The 17719-nt window shown below is 40.1% G+C and overlaps 3 protein-coding genes across 5 annotated transcripts; 2 read left to right on the top strand and 1 right to left on the bottom strand.

Annotated features, from left to right (window-relative positions):
- Window positions 1-472: 472 nt before the first annotated feature.
- On the bottom strand, window positions 473-4542 carry LOC141821114 (origin of replication complex subunit 2). Of its 3 annotated transcripts, none has more exons than XM_074708485.1 (7): window positions 4375-4542; window positions 3628-3818; window positions 2570-2676; window positions 2255-2387; window positions 1573-1867; window positions 968-1192; window positions 473-896 (listed from the first exon to the last, which is right to left on the bottom strand). In XM_074708485.1, exons 2-7 carry the CDS (start codon window positions 3775-3777, stop codon window positions 700-702), a joined length of 1107 nt encoding a protein of 368 aa, XP_074564586.1. In that variant the 5' UTR covers window positions 3778-3818; window positions 4375-4542; the 3' UTR covers window positions 473-699. The 3 variants fall into 3 exon arrangements, with proteins under 3 accessions (XP_074564586.1, XP_074564587.1, XP_074564589.1); XM_074708486.1 differs by having other exon boundaries at window positions 3628-3797; XM_074708488.1 differs by lacking the exon at window positions 473-896 and having other exon boundaries at window positions 933-1192.
- Window positions 4543-6824: 2282 nt separating this feature from the next.
- Window positions 6825-8928, top strand: LOC141821113 (uncharacterized). The gene has a single exon (XM_074708484.1). It carries the CDS (start codon window positions 6825-6827, stop codon window positions 8493-8495), a length of 1671 nt encoding a protein of 556 aa, XP_074564585.1. The 3' UTR covers window positions 8496-8928.
- Window positions 8929-12814: 3886 nt separating this feature from the next.
- Window positions 12815-15967, top strand: LOC141822335 (uncharacterized). The gene is made up of 6 exons (XM_074709778.1): window positions 12815-13031; window positions 13504-13705; window positions 14646-14832; window positions 14908-15210; window positions 15304-15413; window positions 15700-15967. The coding sequence occupies exons 2-6, from the start codon at window positions 13604-13606 to the stop codon at window positions 15724-15726; spliced, it is 729 nt and encodes a 242-aa protein (XP_074565879.1). The 5' UTR covers window positions 12815-13031; window positions 13504-13603; the 3' UTR covers window positions 15727-15967.
- The last annotated feature ends 1752 nt before the right edge of the window (window positions 15968-17719 follow it).

Here is a 17719-nt window from a genome sequence, read left to right as displayed (position 1 = left end):
AATTCCAGCGGACAAAAGGGGCGAGACGACACCGATCTCATTAATAGCATCTCGCCAGCAAAGGAAGCCAAAAAAGAGGCTTCATTTATTGCAATCGTTGGATAGCGAGCTGAGCTCGCGTCGCATTGCCATCATTATCAAATCGGCCATCTCCATCCTGATCCCAAGCCACAGTGGAATTCATTTTCCGTAACAGAAGAATCCAAAAAAGGAAAGAAATGATATCGGATCACAAAAGTGCTTTGGCAGTTCAAGACGGTTCTCTCAATTTGGTAAAAATTGTCAAAAGGCATAGTAAGTTTTTAAAATACCTGTAAACTGTTTTATGGACAAAAATGGAAAAAAAAAACATCCTTTGTTATCATTTTCATTAAAAGAATATCCTGGTTTTTTACAATATCAAAACGTTGACTTTAGTTAAAAAGAATACTCACAAGAATAAAGAATGCACTAGGTTGACTTTAGTCAGAAGAGTCAATTGAAAACTAACCATTTATGGGGAAACCAGGTTATGCCAATTCTTACAACAGTTTACTGAGTGCTTAGAAGGACAGAGGAACATAGAAACTAAAGAACTAGAGCAGCTAGAGTTGCCAAAACACATTGCCACAAACATAAACACACTGTTAACTTTGAGCACAATGCCGAAAAGAACACCCGAAAGATCGGCTAACAACTAACAGATGACAAGAAATCAGATTATGCCAATTCTTGCAAGAGCTTGCTGAGTGCTTCAGAGGGTAGAGGAATGTAGAAACAATCTTGTCCATCTGAATGCCTTCTGGCCTTCACTAACTCATGGTCTTTGAACTCTGTTAGATGCGAATTCAGTGTTACTTGGTTGCTAACCAGGAATCGCTCGCGGCACTTGGTGTACAAGGCACTGTTTGGCATGCCTGAAAACAAAAGAAGATCAGAAAAAGGGTGAACAACTAACTAACTACCAATGCATTGTGATTCGACTCGCCTTCTTTCTCGTTGGCTAGCTGATGCTCTGCGAGGATTTTAAAAACACTCTGCGCATTGGGTGTCAAACTCTGTAGAACAACCAAAGCAGTTTTCGTGGTTTGGGCATTGCCATAATTCGCCAAGATCAATGGGAAAAAATTGCCCTCCACCTTGTAAGGGGCAAAAGTTGGGACGTGATGCCAGGACCACTTAAACTGAGTGTGCACCATCTTCTTGTCCCACACTGCAAACAAACCAAGTGAGCATTAAAGCAGCGCAAAACCTTGAGCAGATTCATTTAGTATAAAAATCAGGTTTTCGTCTCTCTTCCACTCCCTCATTGACCTCCACTTCTTTTGAGTAAGTCCCCTCTAGGTAAACATGACCTTGAGTGAACAAAGCCTAAATGTACCCCAGCTATATCGCTCTTCTTTCCAAAATCAAGATATCAGCCACTAGGTATCTAATGAAACATTCAACTAGTAGCCACAGGAATTCATTAAACAAAATGCTAAAAAATGTTATAACATGATTAACTGATCAGAAGCATGTGAGAAGTAGGTAAAGAAGTAAAGAAAAATGCTAAATAGTCAAAATAGGAAATGCAAGTTAACCAAAACTTACAAAGAGGTGCATTCACATGGTCAATGGATGCAACCATACGGACCCTAGAACAGCTTGCTAATTGGGCAAGATACTGTTGTGAATCAGAGTCTTTCAAAGAAGGACCATCAATGTTGTGTATGATAGCATAGACAAAACAGTTATTGTCTTGTGGAAGTTGCACATTCAGAAACGAGAGAAGATCTTCAATTGACTGAGAACTAAAAGTATGTTCAGTGTTCGATTTGCTTCTTGTACGGCTCTTCCTTTCATGTTTTAATTGGTCCGAGAGGACTTCAGCTAGGGATATCAGGGCCTTTAAGAATGAACACATTATAAATAAAGAGTGTAAGTGATTAAGCTATAGAATATAAACAAGTACAGCTAATTACTTTGGAATGATGAGCATACATAAAAGCTAAGCTGTTTCTTATAAAATATTAAAAAAAACATAAAATTTGAATTAAAATGTGCAATCTAAGAGAAAAACACCCATGTCGCCATATCAAATTTAAACATTGTTAGCAACAATACTAGATTATCGCCACAAAAATTGGTTGGTGTGCTGCAAGAATGAGAGAGACACCTAAGCACATTAGATAAAGAAAACCTCTCTGACCAAAAGAATATAATAGAAAAATACGAATTTCCTTCAGTCGATAAGCCACAGGGTTTAATTGCAATGAGGGAAGAAAAATCATACTTGTTTAAGATTGTTTGATGGAAGATAGCCATTGATCACGACAACTCCAAAATCAGTTAAGCTTGTTGAAGCAAAATCCTCAAGCAAGGCCTTTTTAGAACCAAATCCATACATTAATAAGCCAAAACCACACCTACAATAAGTGCAATCCTTCAAAAATACATTAAAAGAGAACACAGTTCTGATGAATTTTATGAATTCAAATAACTTGTAGTTAAAAGCATATGATATCTTCGTAGCAAGAAATAGAATTCCTGCTCATGTCAGAATGTTAAGTGAAGGACCACCAAAATCTACATAAGCAAGCCTACGTACCTTAACTCAAAAAGCCACTTAGGGTATAAATTTCTGTAACTTTTGGTTAACTGTTCAATTTCTTTTTCATGCTTCGGTGGAATATCAAAGACTGCTTTTCGGAGGACCTGAGATGAAATAGTGTAAGCATTAGAAAAAGGATAAGCATGTTATTCCAAATTTCATATTATAACTTTAACAGTAGTGTTTTAAAAAAGAATAACACAGTGAAAAATTGATAACATATTCTTCAACTATTTCACATGAGTAAACTGATTATTCTAATTGATTGGTTATTATCTGATAACAGTGATTGGCATAGAAGTAGTAAACTTGTCTGGTTACTAATTATACAAGGCACTGTTTGTATTCGCTAGTGTGGAGCTTGAATTTGCTAATGCACAGCCAAAGGAGGGACTAAACTTGGGAGTAGCTGTAGGATATTCCTTTGTAACCCTCTAAGCAGCGTAAATCTTTTTCATATAAACAACTATTTAAGAAGTCACAGGAACCTACTCGAAACAACATCCCACTGGAACAGGAAACTAAATAAGTCCAGTAGAAATCATTGGAGTGGAAGATAAGATATAGCCACAAGGGAATCTTGATACCAGTAAAAACAAGGGGAAAAGTTCTGAAGTAAAAAACTAAATAAGTAAACAAATACTAAAAAAGCAGATAAGAAATGCAAAATGTTCAATTAGATTAAAAAAAGTACTTATATATTTAAGCTATATGTATCGTAAGTTGAGAATAAGAGGTAATATTATATATTGCTAAACAACATGAATAAGTTACACCATTAAGAAAGTGTTGATATCGACAGAGGTAGACTTCGTTGGATCCCAAAATTGTAACTTAAACATGTGACCATTTCTCTCTCAGTATACTAACCTAGATTCACCAACTTACCAATAGCAAACTCCAATAATAGGAGAGTATAATAACTAACAAGGAAGTGACAAACTGAGCCACATAGCAAACAATAATATGTGGATGGATAACTGCAATTCTAGGGGAAAGAAATATGAGGGATCACAGAAAGTGACTACAATTGTACTTTAGAGGTGAATTGCAACCTGTTCATCAACAAGATTGATGTCGACATGTTTTTGCGAGGATTTCTTCCTGGAAGAACTGCCAATTTCTTTGGCAAGGAAATAATTTCTTGACAGCATGAAGTCATCTTCTTCGTCCTCCATAGTCATCCCATTGACCCCAACATCCATCTTTTTCGACCAAGCGTGTCCTAACCAAATTTTTTTGTTATCTATGAGAAATTGTAAGAGTCAGCAACTGTATAAGTGAAAAAAAGAGTAAAAAAAGAATTGCATTTGAAGTACAAAGGTTATATAGGTGAAAAGGTAATATAATAGCAAAATAAAGCTCAAAAGATGAAAGTGGTAGTAGTACACAATTTAATACTACTGTATACCAGTAGCATCTCTAAATGACGTAGTACAATCAGAAAAAGGTCACAATGGAAATTAAAAGACATAAGAATATATTTACATAATCGACAGAAACAAGTGTAGGAAGTAAAGAACTACATGAAATTTAAGAAGACGTATTATTATAAGATTTGAAACAATTAATTTGATCCACTCGAGCAGAGGAAGAGCATGGCGGGGAATGCGATGAAACAGGGAGAAGCCTTGTCAGAAATTCGCATGAATCTACCACCTTCTAAGCTTAAAAAAACCATTTTTATCATATACTGTTCCGGTACGCTTAGTTATGAAGATTCTGTTCCGGTACGCCCGAACCCTACAATTCACGATTTCCATGGAAGGAGAAGAAGAAACGGTTGGAAGCGAGTCTCTTACGCTTTAAAGAGTATAGATCTCGTGGTGAGAAGACCCATCGTCGAATCCCATCTTCCCCGCCGCCTTCAGTTCGCCGCCGCCATCGGAGGAGCCGGATCGCCCTCCCGTTTCCTCATCGCAAACTGCAGAACGCCGGCGACTCCTAGGCCTCCCTCTATGTTCTCTTTGTTCTCTTCGCCGCCGCTTCACGCTTAATGTTGCCGTCGCCTCAGGCTTTTATTGGGCCCACCTTGAGATATTGGCCCATATGTTTTGTTGAGAATATTTCAATTCACACCAAATTTTTATTGAATTCCCGCTTCTAATTTTACCTTCTCATTTAACCCCCTTCACTTATAAATATGGCTGCAACACCCCTAATAATAATATATTTTTAAAAAATAAATAGAAGCATTTATAAATCGATTAATTCGGTTAATTCGATTCGGTTTCGATTTTAAAATTTCTTATTCGATTAAACTGAATTAACCAAATTAAAAAAATAATTTATAAATTTTAAGTAAATAAATTTATAAATTCCAACATCCATTTTTTTCGACCGCGTGTCCTAACCAAATTTTGTTTGTTATCTATGAGAAATTGTAAGAGTCAGCAGTAGCACTCAATTTCTGTATAGACTTTCTTATCGAAACAACAGTCCAACGAACTACTACGGTAAGAAGGAGGACTCTGAAATCATTTGTTTAAAAAAAACTTACAGATCAATAGGACGCACAAGAACTTTGCCGGGATAGTATAAAGAATGTAGGCGACGGCAAAAGGCCGCTGGCGCCGAACAAGAGGCCGGAAGGTGATCGGGGAAGGGGGGAAGAATGAAGGGATTTTGGGCCGGCGGAGAAATCGGATTCGGGGCAAGATCTTGCCACTCGACTTTTGATTAGGTTGACGGAAGGGATCGAGCTTTGTAATTTGGATTCTTGGTAATATCATAAACGAGAGAATGAAAAGGGAACAAGGTAGGAAGCCGCGACTCCGATCATAGAGGAGGAGAAGAATCCGCATAAATAGGGGTGAGCAAAAATTCGGTTAAACCGAATAAATCGATCAAATCGAACCGAATTAAAAATTTGGTTCGGTTATTTCAAAAGTTCGGTTATTTTTTTTTTAAAAAATCGATTAATTTAGTTAATTCGATTCGGTTTCGGTTTTAAAATTTCTTATTCGATTAAACCGAATTAACTAAATTAGAAAAATAATTTATAAATTTTAAGTAAATAAATTTATAAATTCCTAATTCATTTAAAATTTTTATAATATTTAAAAAATTTTGATTAATTCGATCGAAAACCGAATTAATCGATAAAATATCGGTTCAATTTTTATTAGAAAATTTAGTCGATTCGATTGGTTAAAAAAAATCAATTTATTTGATTTTCGATTAATTCGATTCAATTCAGTTCAATTTTAATCGAATACATTCCTACGCACCAACCTCGCACCGGCCGGAGGAGCACTACAGCACACAGCCCGACCTCCAACTTCGCATCTAGACGAACCCGATGATGACTTTTTGGGGCAGAAATCGGAAAAGAGCCCTATTAATAGAAAAAATACTGATAATAGTAATTTATAAAAAGCGATAAAGAGCGCCCTTTCAGAAAAAACAAAAAACAAAAAACAAAATAGCAAAGAACGAGCCTCACATTTTGGGGCTGCTTCCTTCTGCTTTCCATCTGCCCTAGTCGGCATGGACCTCAGAATAGCGGCACGATCTCAAAGTGGAGGCGCAGCAGCGTGGCGGAATTCAGATCGTCCGACGGAGGAGTTCTTTCCAGTTCTTCGACAAGAAGAGGATTCTCATCGAGTGAGGCTATTGAATACCCAAAGACAAGAAGAGGATTCTCTCCTAATCGAGATTCAGCACCGACTTCTTTATGAGGCCTCCCTTCATCCTTCTCAAACTATGACGCGCTTCATAATTTTCTGTGATACCTGGCAAGCCTTCCATTTGATCATCTTCCGCCTTGCAAATCGATGCATATGACCGAGCTCAGGTTTGATACAGAAAAATCTTTCTGGTGTGGAGTGATACCTTTTATTTTTTGCCAAAAGAATATTCAAAGGAAAATTTTTAAAAGATTTTTTATCCAAAAGAAGGGAAAAAAAGCAGCATTAAAAAGTTAAAAGAAAAACATGTTACAATAATAAACACATCATTCCTCTTCTCATCTCCTTTCTATAGATAGACTCATCGATCAAATATCACCTGGGCAGTAAGTCTCCATACTCGATCATAGAGGCCCACCAGACATACCCAACAGAAAAACCGTGCAATAGGACATCAATATGGGGCCTACCTTTCGTTTTCTATTTCTGGAATAGTGGTCGAAACCGGGGTGTGTTCGCTCCGCAGGGAATATGATTCCTTATTCTGTTTCAGATGGTTTTAGTCTTTTAGATTTCATTGAGAACGCAACATCACACTGATTCTTGCCTCCCTCTCTGCCGCCATGGTCGATGCAGAACCTACCGGAGACGGGGAGGAACTCCGCCGCCTCCTCGCCTCCCTCTCTGCCGCCGCCGCAGACGCCCAATCGTTCCGCGGCCGCTGGTCCTCCGTCTCCGTTACCGCTGCCCGCCTCTCCGCTGCCCTAGACGACCTTGATCGTCTCAAGTCTTTCCCCCTCGTCGATGAACTTCTCTGCTCCCTTCTTCAAGCTGCGTCCTCCGCCCTTGACCTCGCCGTTCTCTGCCGCACCCCTGACCCTCCCGCCGCTCGGCTCCGCACCCAGAGCGACATTGCCGCCGCCTCCACCGCCCTTGAGCAGCTCGCCGCCGACGCCGATATTCTCCGCCGTAGTGACGCTCTTTTTGGCCCGCCGGAGGAAGGGAGCCGGCAGCGAGAGCCTGTGCGGGAGGAGGCTCGGAGCCTCGTGACCCGGCTTCAGATCGGGAGCCCCGAGTCGAGGATCGCCGCCCTGGATTCTCTCCTCGACCTCCTCCGCGACGACGACAAGAACGTCGTGGTGACCGCCGCACAGGGCGCGGTGCCGGCGCTAGTCCGCCTCCTCGAGTCAGTCTCTGTCGCCGCGTCCTGCCACGAGGCGAGGGAGAAGGCCGCGGCGGCGATCGCGAGGATCTCCGCCGTGCCAAGCTGCCACCACCTCCTGACCACGGAGGGCCTGCCCCTTCTCCACCACCTCGCTCGCGTCCTGGAGTCGGACGGTGGCGTCGCCAAGGAGAAGGCTTGCATCGCCCTACAAACCCTAACCCAGACCAGGGACAATGCCCTCATCATTGGGTCCCGCGGCGGGATCGCCGCACTCCTAGAGATTTGCCGCGGTGCAACTCCCTCCTCCGCTCAGGCTGCCGCCGCCGCCGCGGTGCTGAAGAACCTCGCCGCGGCACAAGAACTCCGGCCAAAATTCGCCGAAGAGAACGGAGTCCCGGTCCTCGTCGGAGTTTTAGCGTCCGGAACACCTCTTGCCCAAGAGAACGCCCTAAGCTGCCTTTGCAGTCTATCTTCTAGTGAAGAATCCCAAAGCATAAAAGTATCCATCTTCAAAGAAGGGGCTTTGGAATGCCTGAAGAACTACTGGGAAGCAGTTGAAGCAGGAGAGCATCAAAATCTTGAGCTGGGAATTCGCTTATTAAGAAACTTGGCATGCTTCAGGTACATAGCAGAGGCCATTGCTGCAGCCGGCTTCCTTCTCCGCATCACCAACGCACTGGAGAACTCCAGGCCAGGAGCAAGAGCAGAGGCAGCCATGGCAGTAGCTGAATTATCTTCAGTTATTGGGAAGTCAAGGAAGGAGTTTGAGGGCGCAGTCACTCCGCTGGTGCGAATGCTGGAAGCAAAAGCTGTGGAGGAAAAGGAAGTTGCTGCAAGGGTCGTGGCTTCTCTGATGTCATTCCCTGTGTATCAGAGATTGCTGAGGAAGGAGGAGAAGGGAATAGTGAACATCGTTCAGCTCCTCGACCACTCAGTTCTTGTCGATAAGAAGTTCCCAATTTCAATACTGGTATCGATTTCAAATTCAAGAAAGTGTAGGAAGCAGATGGTGGCAGCAGGAGCTTGCGGGTACTTGCAGAAACTTGCGATCATGGAGGTGGATCGGGCAAAGAAGTTGCTTGAGGACTTGGGAAGAGGAAAGATACTGGGAGTATTTCCAAGAACTTGACTGTGAAGTATGGATACCGAGCTTGAGGATCCTCCATCATGTGTATATAACAATAACACTGCCTCAGAAATTGTTTTCTGATGCCTCTTGAATCTTTTGAAGACGATATTGTACTAATCTCATGTGCGTAGGCTTAAGATTGTTGAGTCATTCATGAGAAGGAAGCCGGTTCTGTAAGTCTTTGATAAATGACAAGTCTGTTTATGAGATGTTTTTCAGTGCTTCAGTAGTTCTCTTGCAGCTCAGCAGCATTCCATGTTTAGCATGCCCGAAGACGGATCGCTGCAAGGTCGTCACAAACCTGCAAACCTGCAATTTTGTTTGAGATCGACTTTCAACTTCTCAGTGAGATAGATCAACTTCTGTTTTTCCTTCTCATAGTCCTCCCCCATGACCGAAGATGAAGTTCCACCTCTTTGTATCAGCTCAAGAAAAGAAATATTGTCTGAAACATCCTTAGTTGTCTTCAACTGATTCTTCATAGTTTCGATTTCCAGAAGCAGTGCTTGCTTTTTGCCAGGTTGTAGTGGCTGATTTCCGGAAACCTGCAAGATTAATGAGTAATATGAGATTGCTAAACAGTCAAGTAAAAGAAACATACTATATGATCATAAACCAAGCAGTCGACTGCAAGTACATTTCCATTGCTAGAATACTGATCCTCTTCTTGCTTTTGTTTGTCAATCTGAAATTTATTTATGAACTATTCAACAGAAGATTACTAGCAAACTGATCTTTGTTTTCAGAAGTTTCGCATTGTGTGAACAAGGCGTACCTAGAAACTAAGATGATTGATCGGTGCTGCCTGATCCGCACATAGAGCTTCAAGTTCCTATCTCACCCAGTGGCATTTGCTGAAGGCCCATTTATATCCTGGGCAAGAAATCTTTTCATCTGAATACATGTGAAACGTAATGCTTGCCACAATCTGCATATAAGAAGCTTCACTCACTTCTTTGCATCAGCTATCAACTATAGCATTCTTGCAAGCTGAGCAAAGCCAAGGAGATGCATCAACATTCTCCTTTTGGATTGAAATGGATGCCACCACCTTGAATGCAAAAAGGGAACTTAAACCTAACTATTTGAATTATAATACTAACTAGCGTGGTCAATTTATTCAGTAAGTATTTCTCATTCTTTTTTCCAGTTACATTGATAAAAGAGTCACAAGTAGCCTTGATCAAGAACTTATCACAGTAAAGATCATGTAGATTCGATGAGCACAAAGCACTGAACCTTGACAGAAGAACCAGAGGGATCGAGGGATCCATCTCTTCCATGCAACTCGTCGACTGCTCCGGGTCTCTCTTTCAATGGAAGACCATCGGTCAGGCGAGGCAACGTCTGCAAGTGAAGTCAGGAGGAGGAATTGGAAGCCCGATCTGGGAGTTGGAGTTCTCGCTCTCGCTCCCGGATCGTGAAGCCAGAGGAGAAGCCCTTTCGCGGCCGGCATCGGAAGGAGATCGGGGACAGCTGGGGGAGAGGATGGATCGAAGAGACGCCTTCAGGGATTCGACTCGCAAGCCCTCCATTGCTTGAGCCTCGATCTGCTGCTCTTCTCTCTCGAGGACTGCAATTGCAAGTAAGATTGGGGATTAGGGTTCGGAATGCTTCGAGAGGAGCAACTCTCGCCTCGATTCAAAAATGAGAGGGCGGGAAGGATCGGGTGATCCGTCGGAAGATTAAATGAGATTACCCAATTAGATAACGACACGTAGTTACGCGGCCGGGGCCCTGGCTTAAACTGATATATTCTAATCGTATGGAACTGCTATGGCTGCGCCTGCGCGTCTGTTTCCTGCGCGCCCGTATGCGACACCGAATCCACCATTCATCATGCGATCGCGTGCCGCATCTGACCGTCCAAATCTAAGAATGTACAGTGCTTCGGCCCTGACCCCCGCCACTGCCGCTGTCGCCGCGCCGTCCGACCATCGGCTTCGGGCGCAATCGACGCGCCGCTCGCTGACGCGTCGATCGGCGCCGGATTCCGATCGGATAGTGGTCGGAATCCGACGAATTCGGTTAGAAATTGCCGAATCTGGCGTGCGACTATTGACGACCAAATTGCGATCGATTTCCGATCAAATCACGTCCGGAGACTACCGAGGAAGGACCTTAATTACCATTCTAATATTAATAAAATCGCGGCCGATTATAATATGACTTTAATTACCATTCTAATATTAATAAAAGTACATATTTGATTAAAAAATTTATTATCTAATTAAAAAACTACTTATACACGTACGCTTCTTCCTTTTTTAAAAAACTTTTTTTTTATGGTTGGACTTAATTGACTTCTAATTAGGAGCTACCTTAACCGACAATTTGAACTTGTTTAAGAAGACTTAAGATTAATGATAAATGATTGAGTCATTCTTTTATATTAATTTGAGGAATTGGAAAATTTTCAATTTGACCTTTGAGTTTATATTTTTTCAAAATGCCTCCTATATATTTTAAAATCTTTATTGTTTGCTCCATTTGTTTATAACTCCTTAGAGTTTACCTCACACTAGACCTTCTATTCGTCATATGCATCAAAACCATTTGAGTTTGATCAATGTCATTTGATAGGGCGGAATTCCAAAGCTGCCACATGGCAGCCACGTTGCCCTAGATTTAGAAGGATGTGGAGTTGTTAAAGGGGGAACTCAAAGGGTAGTCAATGGGCAATTTTAGTCTCGGTTCCCAACCTTGGCATCTAGTTGATCTCAAATCCTGACCTCGGCCTTTGCTCGGTTCTTGACCTAGGCATCTACTCGGTCTCGGGTCCCGACCTCATCCCAACCTCAAGGCTCAATTTCATCCCACTTCAAGTCTCGACCTCAGCATCCACTTGGTCTTAGATCTTGACCTCGACCTCTGCTCAGGTCCCAACCTCAGCATCTGGTTGATCTCGGTTACCAACCTCACCCAGCCTCAGGTCCCAACCTCGATATTTGCTCGGTCTCATAGGTCGATTTCATTCCAAACTTGAGGCCCAACCTCGGTCTTATGACCTCGACTTCGATCACTGCTCGCCCCTCACTTCGGTCTCATGCGCCATCTTCGTCCCAATCTCATATTTTTTGTCATTCACTTCTAGGCCGGACCTGTAAAGCGGTTTATCCTTACGATCAAGAAACCCTAAGATTGTTTCTCTCGGAGAACAAGGGAAATATCTTGGAAGACTTAGGCAATTGAAATGTGTATATAGGAACGGAAATGTGAATCTCGGAATATTTCATAAACAGATGTTGATGTTTTAGAGATCAACTCTATAAAAGGTTGCTCATATCTATGAGCACTCAACACAGGTATGCACATTAGATTATTACATACAACCCTTATTTCCCCAAGTCCTCAATCTTCTTTCTCTTTGTTCTCATATAAAACTCTAACTTGAGTATCAGAGTGGTTTGCTATTATCCATCTTCAGTGTCATTTTAACTCTCTTTAAGTGTTTTTTAGGTCTTTTCTTCGTTTCCGATGATTATCTTTGAGAAGCATGTATGTCATCCCGTTCGCTGATTGGTTGCTTGATCATCGACTGAAACATCATTTATTAATCGCCATCCTTACTTTCAAGTTTATCTCAAACTAAACCTTAATCGCATCCACAATTAAGCTCTTTCAACGCTCTAATTAATACTTGTTAAAGTCTCTAAGCCAAAGCACAAATTGATATTTTTTAGTCGAGTTATTGACCTTTCTGAGCTCCATTGCGACAACTTCAAATGTAAAACTTTTTCAATACATTTCAATAAGCTCAGTGGTAAAATATTATTTTTTTGAAAATTTGAGGTTAAAAAAGCAAATTGACTAGTTCTCCTCTTTATCAAAAACAATAATATTTTTTTCCTTTTTATAAAAAAAAACTTTAGATTAGGTACAAAGATGTTGATCCTTCAAATAAAATAAAATAAAATGACTCGTTCTTCTCTTTAGAGTGCATTTCAGTACACTTCAAACTATTGAAATATCCTATAGAAAATACACAAAGTGTGGGGGTTCAAATGGATTTTTGCCATTATAAACTTTGATACTCTCTAAGAACTGCGTGATCTGAGTAATATGAAAACTTAAGGGTGATTTATAAAATTTTCAAAAAAAAAGATGAGGGTCCCACATGAGTAAATGCCAAAGTTAAGGAGCTGGGTGGGCTGGGGTGGGCTGGGCTGGGCTGAGCTCGGTAATATAAAAAATATTAGGGTGATTTAAAAAAAGATAAAACAATGGGGGTCCTGTTTGCGTAAATGCCAATGATGGGGTTTAAGCTTCGTACGCTTCGCTTTTCCTTCTTTTTTATTAAATTAACGCTCGCGAAGGACGGTCTTCGTCTTCGGCCGAGCGCAAGAACTCTCGGTTCCATTCCGATCCCTGCTCTTCTTTGCTCGCAATGATTCGGTTTCTCTGTAGGGAATCGGATCCTGCCTTCTGCGATGGATCGCTGTCCTGTCGCCGCACCATGATCGCGTTTCTTCTGCGCTAGCCTCCCTGTTTGGGTTTGGATTACTGCTGCCTCTCCGTCAGAAGACGAACGCTGAGGTTTTGCCTTTTTTATTTACGCTCTTTACGATTAGACTGAGATTTGGTGTTGAAGTTTCCATTTTTCTCTCCCTTTCTGATGCAAAGTTTCCGCTTTGCTGATATTGAGCTGGAAAAGGGAACATTTTGATTTCGGATTTGTTCGATTGTCTCTCTGTTTGTATTCCATGCTCGAATCGATCGATTAAGGTTTGTCTCATGAGGAAGGGTTTCTTCGTCACCAAATCGTGCTCGAATTTCCATTTTCTCCCTTTCTATTTCTGAATTTTGCCTTTTTGATTCCCATGAGATTCAAAAGAGCTTGTTCGTACTTTTCTTCTATTTTTCTTATCTCTATTGAAATCGAATTTGAGCAGAATTTGATGCGAATAGTTCGCCTCGAAGCGACTTCAAATGACTTTGTTGCGTGTTGCCGGGAATTTTTCTCTATTCCAGAATGATGCCTTGTTTCTGAAATAACTGTTCTGTTCAGAATGCAGAAATCACCATATTGAATCGCACAGTTTATTTTGCCACACAAAAAAGAGACCAGTTTAGGTGAAATCCACTGACGGCGTTAAGGATCTGAAGTTATGGGTTGTGTAGGTTGCTGTTTGCGCGAGCATAACGTGGAAGAACAAGAACATCAAAATAGAAGACGTCTCGACAGCTTCGTTAAGCTCGTTGCTGACTTGGTATGCTGCCTGTAATGTCTTCACAATGCTGTTTCTCTTAGATTCATCTGATCACTGATTCTAATTTATTTTTTCCACAAAGAAAAAATCTTCCCCAGATATAATGCTTCTATGATCATTCTATAATGCAGTTCATCCCTTGAGCATTATGAAATGCTTTGTTAGTTCACCTTATAGGACTTCCACTATAACTTTCATTTTAATTTTAAATTTCACTTTGATCTATATTACTTTGTTATCAGATTGTTACATAGATTTTAGTGGAACAAACATTTCTGCTTAAGTAGTTTATCTTTTGCCCGTATAAATATTTAACCACTGATTCTTAAGTAAGTCAAAATCATTTAGCAAGGTCGAAAGTTTTATTCCATACCCTTCACATGAAAAAAATTTCTGGATGCTTCCAAATATCTCACCTATAAACTTACACAAAATATCAAACAAATGATAATGTCAGCATTGTATATGATTTTGGTCATGCAATCGACTAGTTTTCTGATGTAATACTACAGTTAGCAAGCAGTTTGAAGATGTTTATTGAACTATCCAAGTCTTGGTACAAATATAAACTACAGGTGCAAAACCTGATTAAGAAAATTAGGTACAATAAAATCAGAAGCTAATCCACTGTTGGTGATAAAGATTGCTCTTCAACCTTCGCATAAATATATGATTCAAGAATATAAAAATATTGTTAATAAGATTTTGAGTATGTCGTTTGGCACGCTCATATTTGGGTAGTGAAGCTTACTATAGGCGATAATACTATCAACGTATAATTATAAGCCTAAACAGTTCTAACAATTCAAACATTTTTCATTTGCTTGCCTTGGTCAAATCTTTTTGCAAGAACAATTGTGTTCTCGATTTCAGTATTGTACCATGTTCTTTTGATCTATCACTCCTGGAATTGTATTACTGACCTATGTGCATTATGTAGTATCATTCATTGTTCCATAGAAGAGAACGAGTCGTGCCTTCAGACGAGCAAGGGACGGTTCCTTTAGTTCTTACATCCCTAGTAAATCATGGAGAAAATAATGCTGCTGATCTTCTGTTACATGACAATCCTAGAAGCTCCCAACCACAGGCTCAGCAAGATAGCCTTGGGTTAGGGCATACCAAAGGTTCAGTTGTCGTTTTAGATGTGCAAGGGAGCATACTTCTTTCTTCTATTTCCCTAATATGAGTTGATATTGCAGATAATACTGCCTGTCCTCTATCAAGCAATGATCCCATAGGCTCCCAGTCACAGAGACAGAATGAAGATCTTGTGTTAGGGCATGCAGTAATTCCAGGAGGTGTCCAGAAATCTGTATCAATCAGACATGAGACGGGTACAAACACTCAACCCGATTGGAGCTATAAAAATGGATCAGCTGATGGAGAGGGGTCCAATGCATGCCACTCGGGGAGTTCACAGCCATCAGCAGGGACAACTGACAGAGTACCCTATCTTTATCTGTCATCCGACATTGAAGATTTGTGTCCAATTTGCCTCGAGGGTGAGTTCGAATACAAAGATCAATCTAGTTTGCCTTTCATATAAACTACTTGTGATTGCAATATCAAGTAAATGACATTTCATTTGTCTACAGATTACACTATCGAAAATCCAAGGAGTACTTTGCAGTGTGCCCATCAGTTCCACCTTTGCTGTATATATGAATGGATGGAGAGAAGCCATGCCTGCCCATTCTGCAGCAGGGTAACTACTACTTTCATAACCACACTTTTTGTATTCGATACCTTGAATAAGAGAGATGGAGAGAAGATAGAAGAGGGGGAATATACATAGGATTCTAAACATGATCTAAACCTATTAATTCTAGAACCTTTAAAGAGTGAGATCAAAGCCAGTGAAATAGACAAGAACAAGAGTGGTAAAGCAATTAGTGTACTTGAAGACAAAATCTATCATCTTGTTTGCTGTCCTATTTCCTTCAACCTTCCTAATTCCCTAATTCCTTTATTCTGTTGCTGTTTTTCTCCAGTTAATGCTATTTAAAGAAGACCCCTGATCTTGTTTGTGGTTCTCTACTGGCCAGCCTTCCAAACTGCTAATTCTACTGTGAATGAATGAATGTTTTCATCTTCTTATCTCTGGCTGTATATTCCTTGTTCTCCCTGTTCTGAAACATTTTAGCTGATATTTTTCATTGATCACTTGTCGATAAATTACGGTTTAAGCAAATAGTTGGTATACTGTCTGATTTTATGTTTTGGTTCTGAGGAACAGTGTCTCATCAAATATTTGATAGGAAAGGGACCTTATTTTATGTTTTGTACTTGCACTGATATCCATTTTGATATTTATTTATTTTTTGATATTATTACTAAGAACGCAAGACAACCTTGATATAGAAGATCGGGCATATTGAGTTGTATGGTGAAATATTTGATATTTTTTAGTCATTTTTTGTATATATTTATTATTAACTGTTTGACATCATTGTATAATGAATTTTATTTATTTATTCTAGAAAAATTTTGTTTTTTATTTTTTAAAAAGAAGTTTTGAGAATTATTAGCTAAAATTTCAATTTTTAGCTGGATAATTTTCACTGGACTAAATAATTATTAATATATTTTGTAACAATTACTGTATAAAATTTTGAAAGCTACAATGTAATATTTAACGAATTTATACGAAGAATTTGTTTAAAAAAAGATTTGTGATATTTTTACCAAAATTTAAATTTATAATAAATTTATTAATTAACCTTAACACAACTTAGATTAAGATATTTTTATTTCTCTTTCTTTGAAATCCCATGCTAAAAATTACTTTTAAATAAAATATAAATTTAAAATAAGATGTAAAAAATTGAGCTATGTTAATTAATTTTTAACATCTTTATATAATAAAAAAAATCAAATTGGGAAAGACAGATCATGTGTAGAGGAAGAACCCCATTTCCATGATCACTGTTCTTTCGAACTCATGCAGTGGTCCAACCACATGGCTAACCTCGATCTCGTCTAGACTATGCCCCTCCTAAATACTAGGACCGCTCTCGCACTAACTACAACATCCAAAAGGCTTTAAATTCTAATCGATCTAACTCATTAGGATAATTCCGACATTGCTATAACCGATCCATTCTGACCTTGTTTGGTTTAAGTAATCCGATTCCCAACTTCACTCAGACATTGCCTTTAGAGTGATGCAATAAAGAGCAAAGAGGCAGAATCATGGCCTAGTGGCCTCATTTTTGCTGGCTGTGGAGCCAGACAAGGAAGAACAGCTTGAGTTGCACAGTAGATACGAGTATGATTTTGCAGCAAAGCAAAGCAAAAGTTCTGGCTGCAGTTGGATGGCGTGTACAGTGAAGGGATTGCAAGACAAGGAAATAACTCAATGGAGATAAGGCCATGAACAGTCCATGTTTTGGCACTGTGTAAGACAAGACATTAAATGGAGAAAGGGAAAAACCAGAGCTACTTGTGTGCACTGATGCACTCACTTCACTAATGCCTGTCTACTGCAACACTGAAGCTTCTTCCATATATCACACAACACTCGTGCACAAACTAAAACTAGTTTTTTTTTTTTTTTAACTATCATGTCATTTGATTGGTGTTGCAACACAGAAAGTAGTATGCATTGGCAAATAGTCTCCCTAATCCACCATTAGTTCTTTAAGAACCAATCACCACAGAAATGTGATATAAATACCCATGCAAAGCAGGAAGGACTTGCCAGTGCATTCATCTCTTGAAGACCTCTGCCCTCCTTGCCAAGCATGAACAGGGTTTACGAGCATGAATCAGATGAACTAGATGTGTTTGAGGCTACACAGTATTTCTATGGAGAGATCGACGAGATGACTGGTGGATTGATTGGCTTGCATGGTCTCAGCTTGGCAGCTGAAGAGAGGGAGGAGTCGAGTGGAGTGCAACAGAGAGAATTAGAATTGGATGATGAGGGGCTGGTGATCGGAAGCAGTAGGAAGCAACCTCGATCTCCTGGTGCCAAGCTTGTGAGCTATCTCAACCATTTCTTCAACCGAG

Source organism: Curcuma longa, chromosome 2 (genome assembly GCF_044706935.1).
Source record: "Curcuma longa cultivar G26 ecotype Majalengka, Jawa Barat chromosome 2, ITB_CL_G26_1.1, whole genome shotgun sequence".
In the NCBI taxonomy this organism is placed as follows: Eukaryota; Viridiplantae; Streptophyta; class Magnoliopsida; order Zingiberales; family Zingiberaceae; genus Curcuma; species Curcuma longa.
Note: the sequence above shows the minus strand (reverse complement) of the source record. Positions and strands in the feature narration are given on the sequence as shown.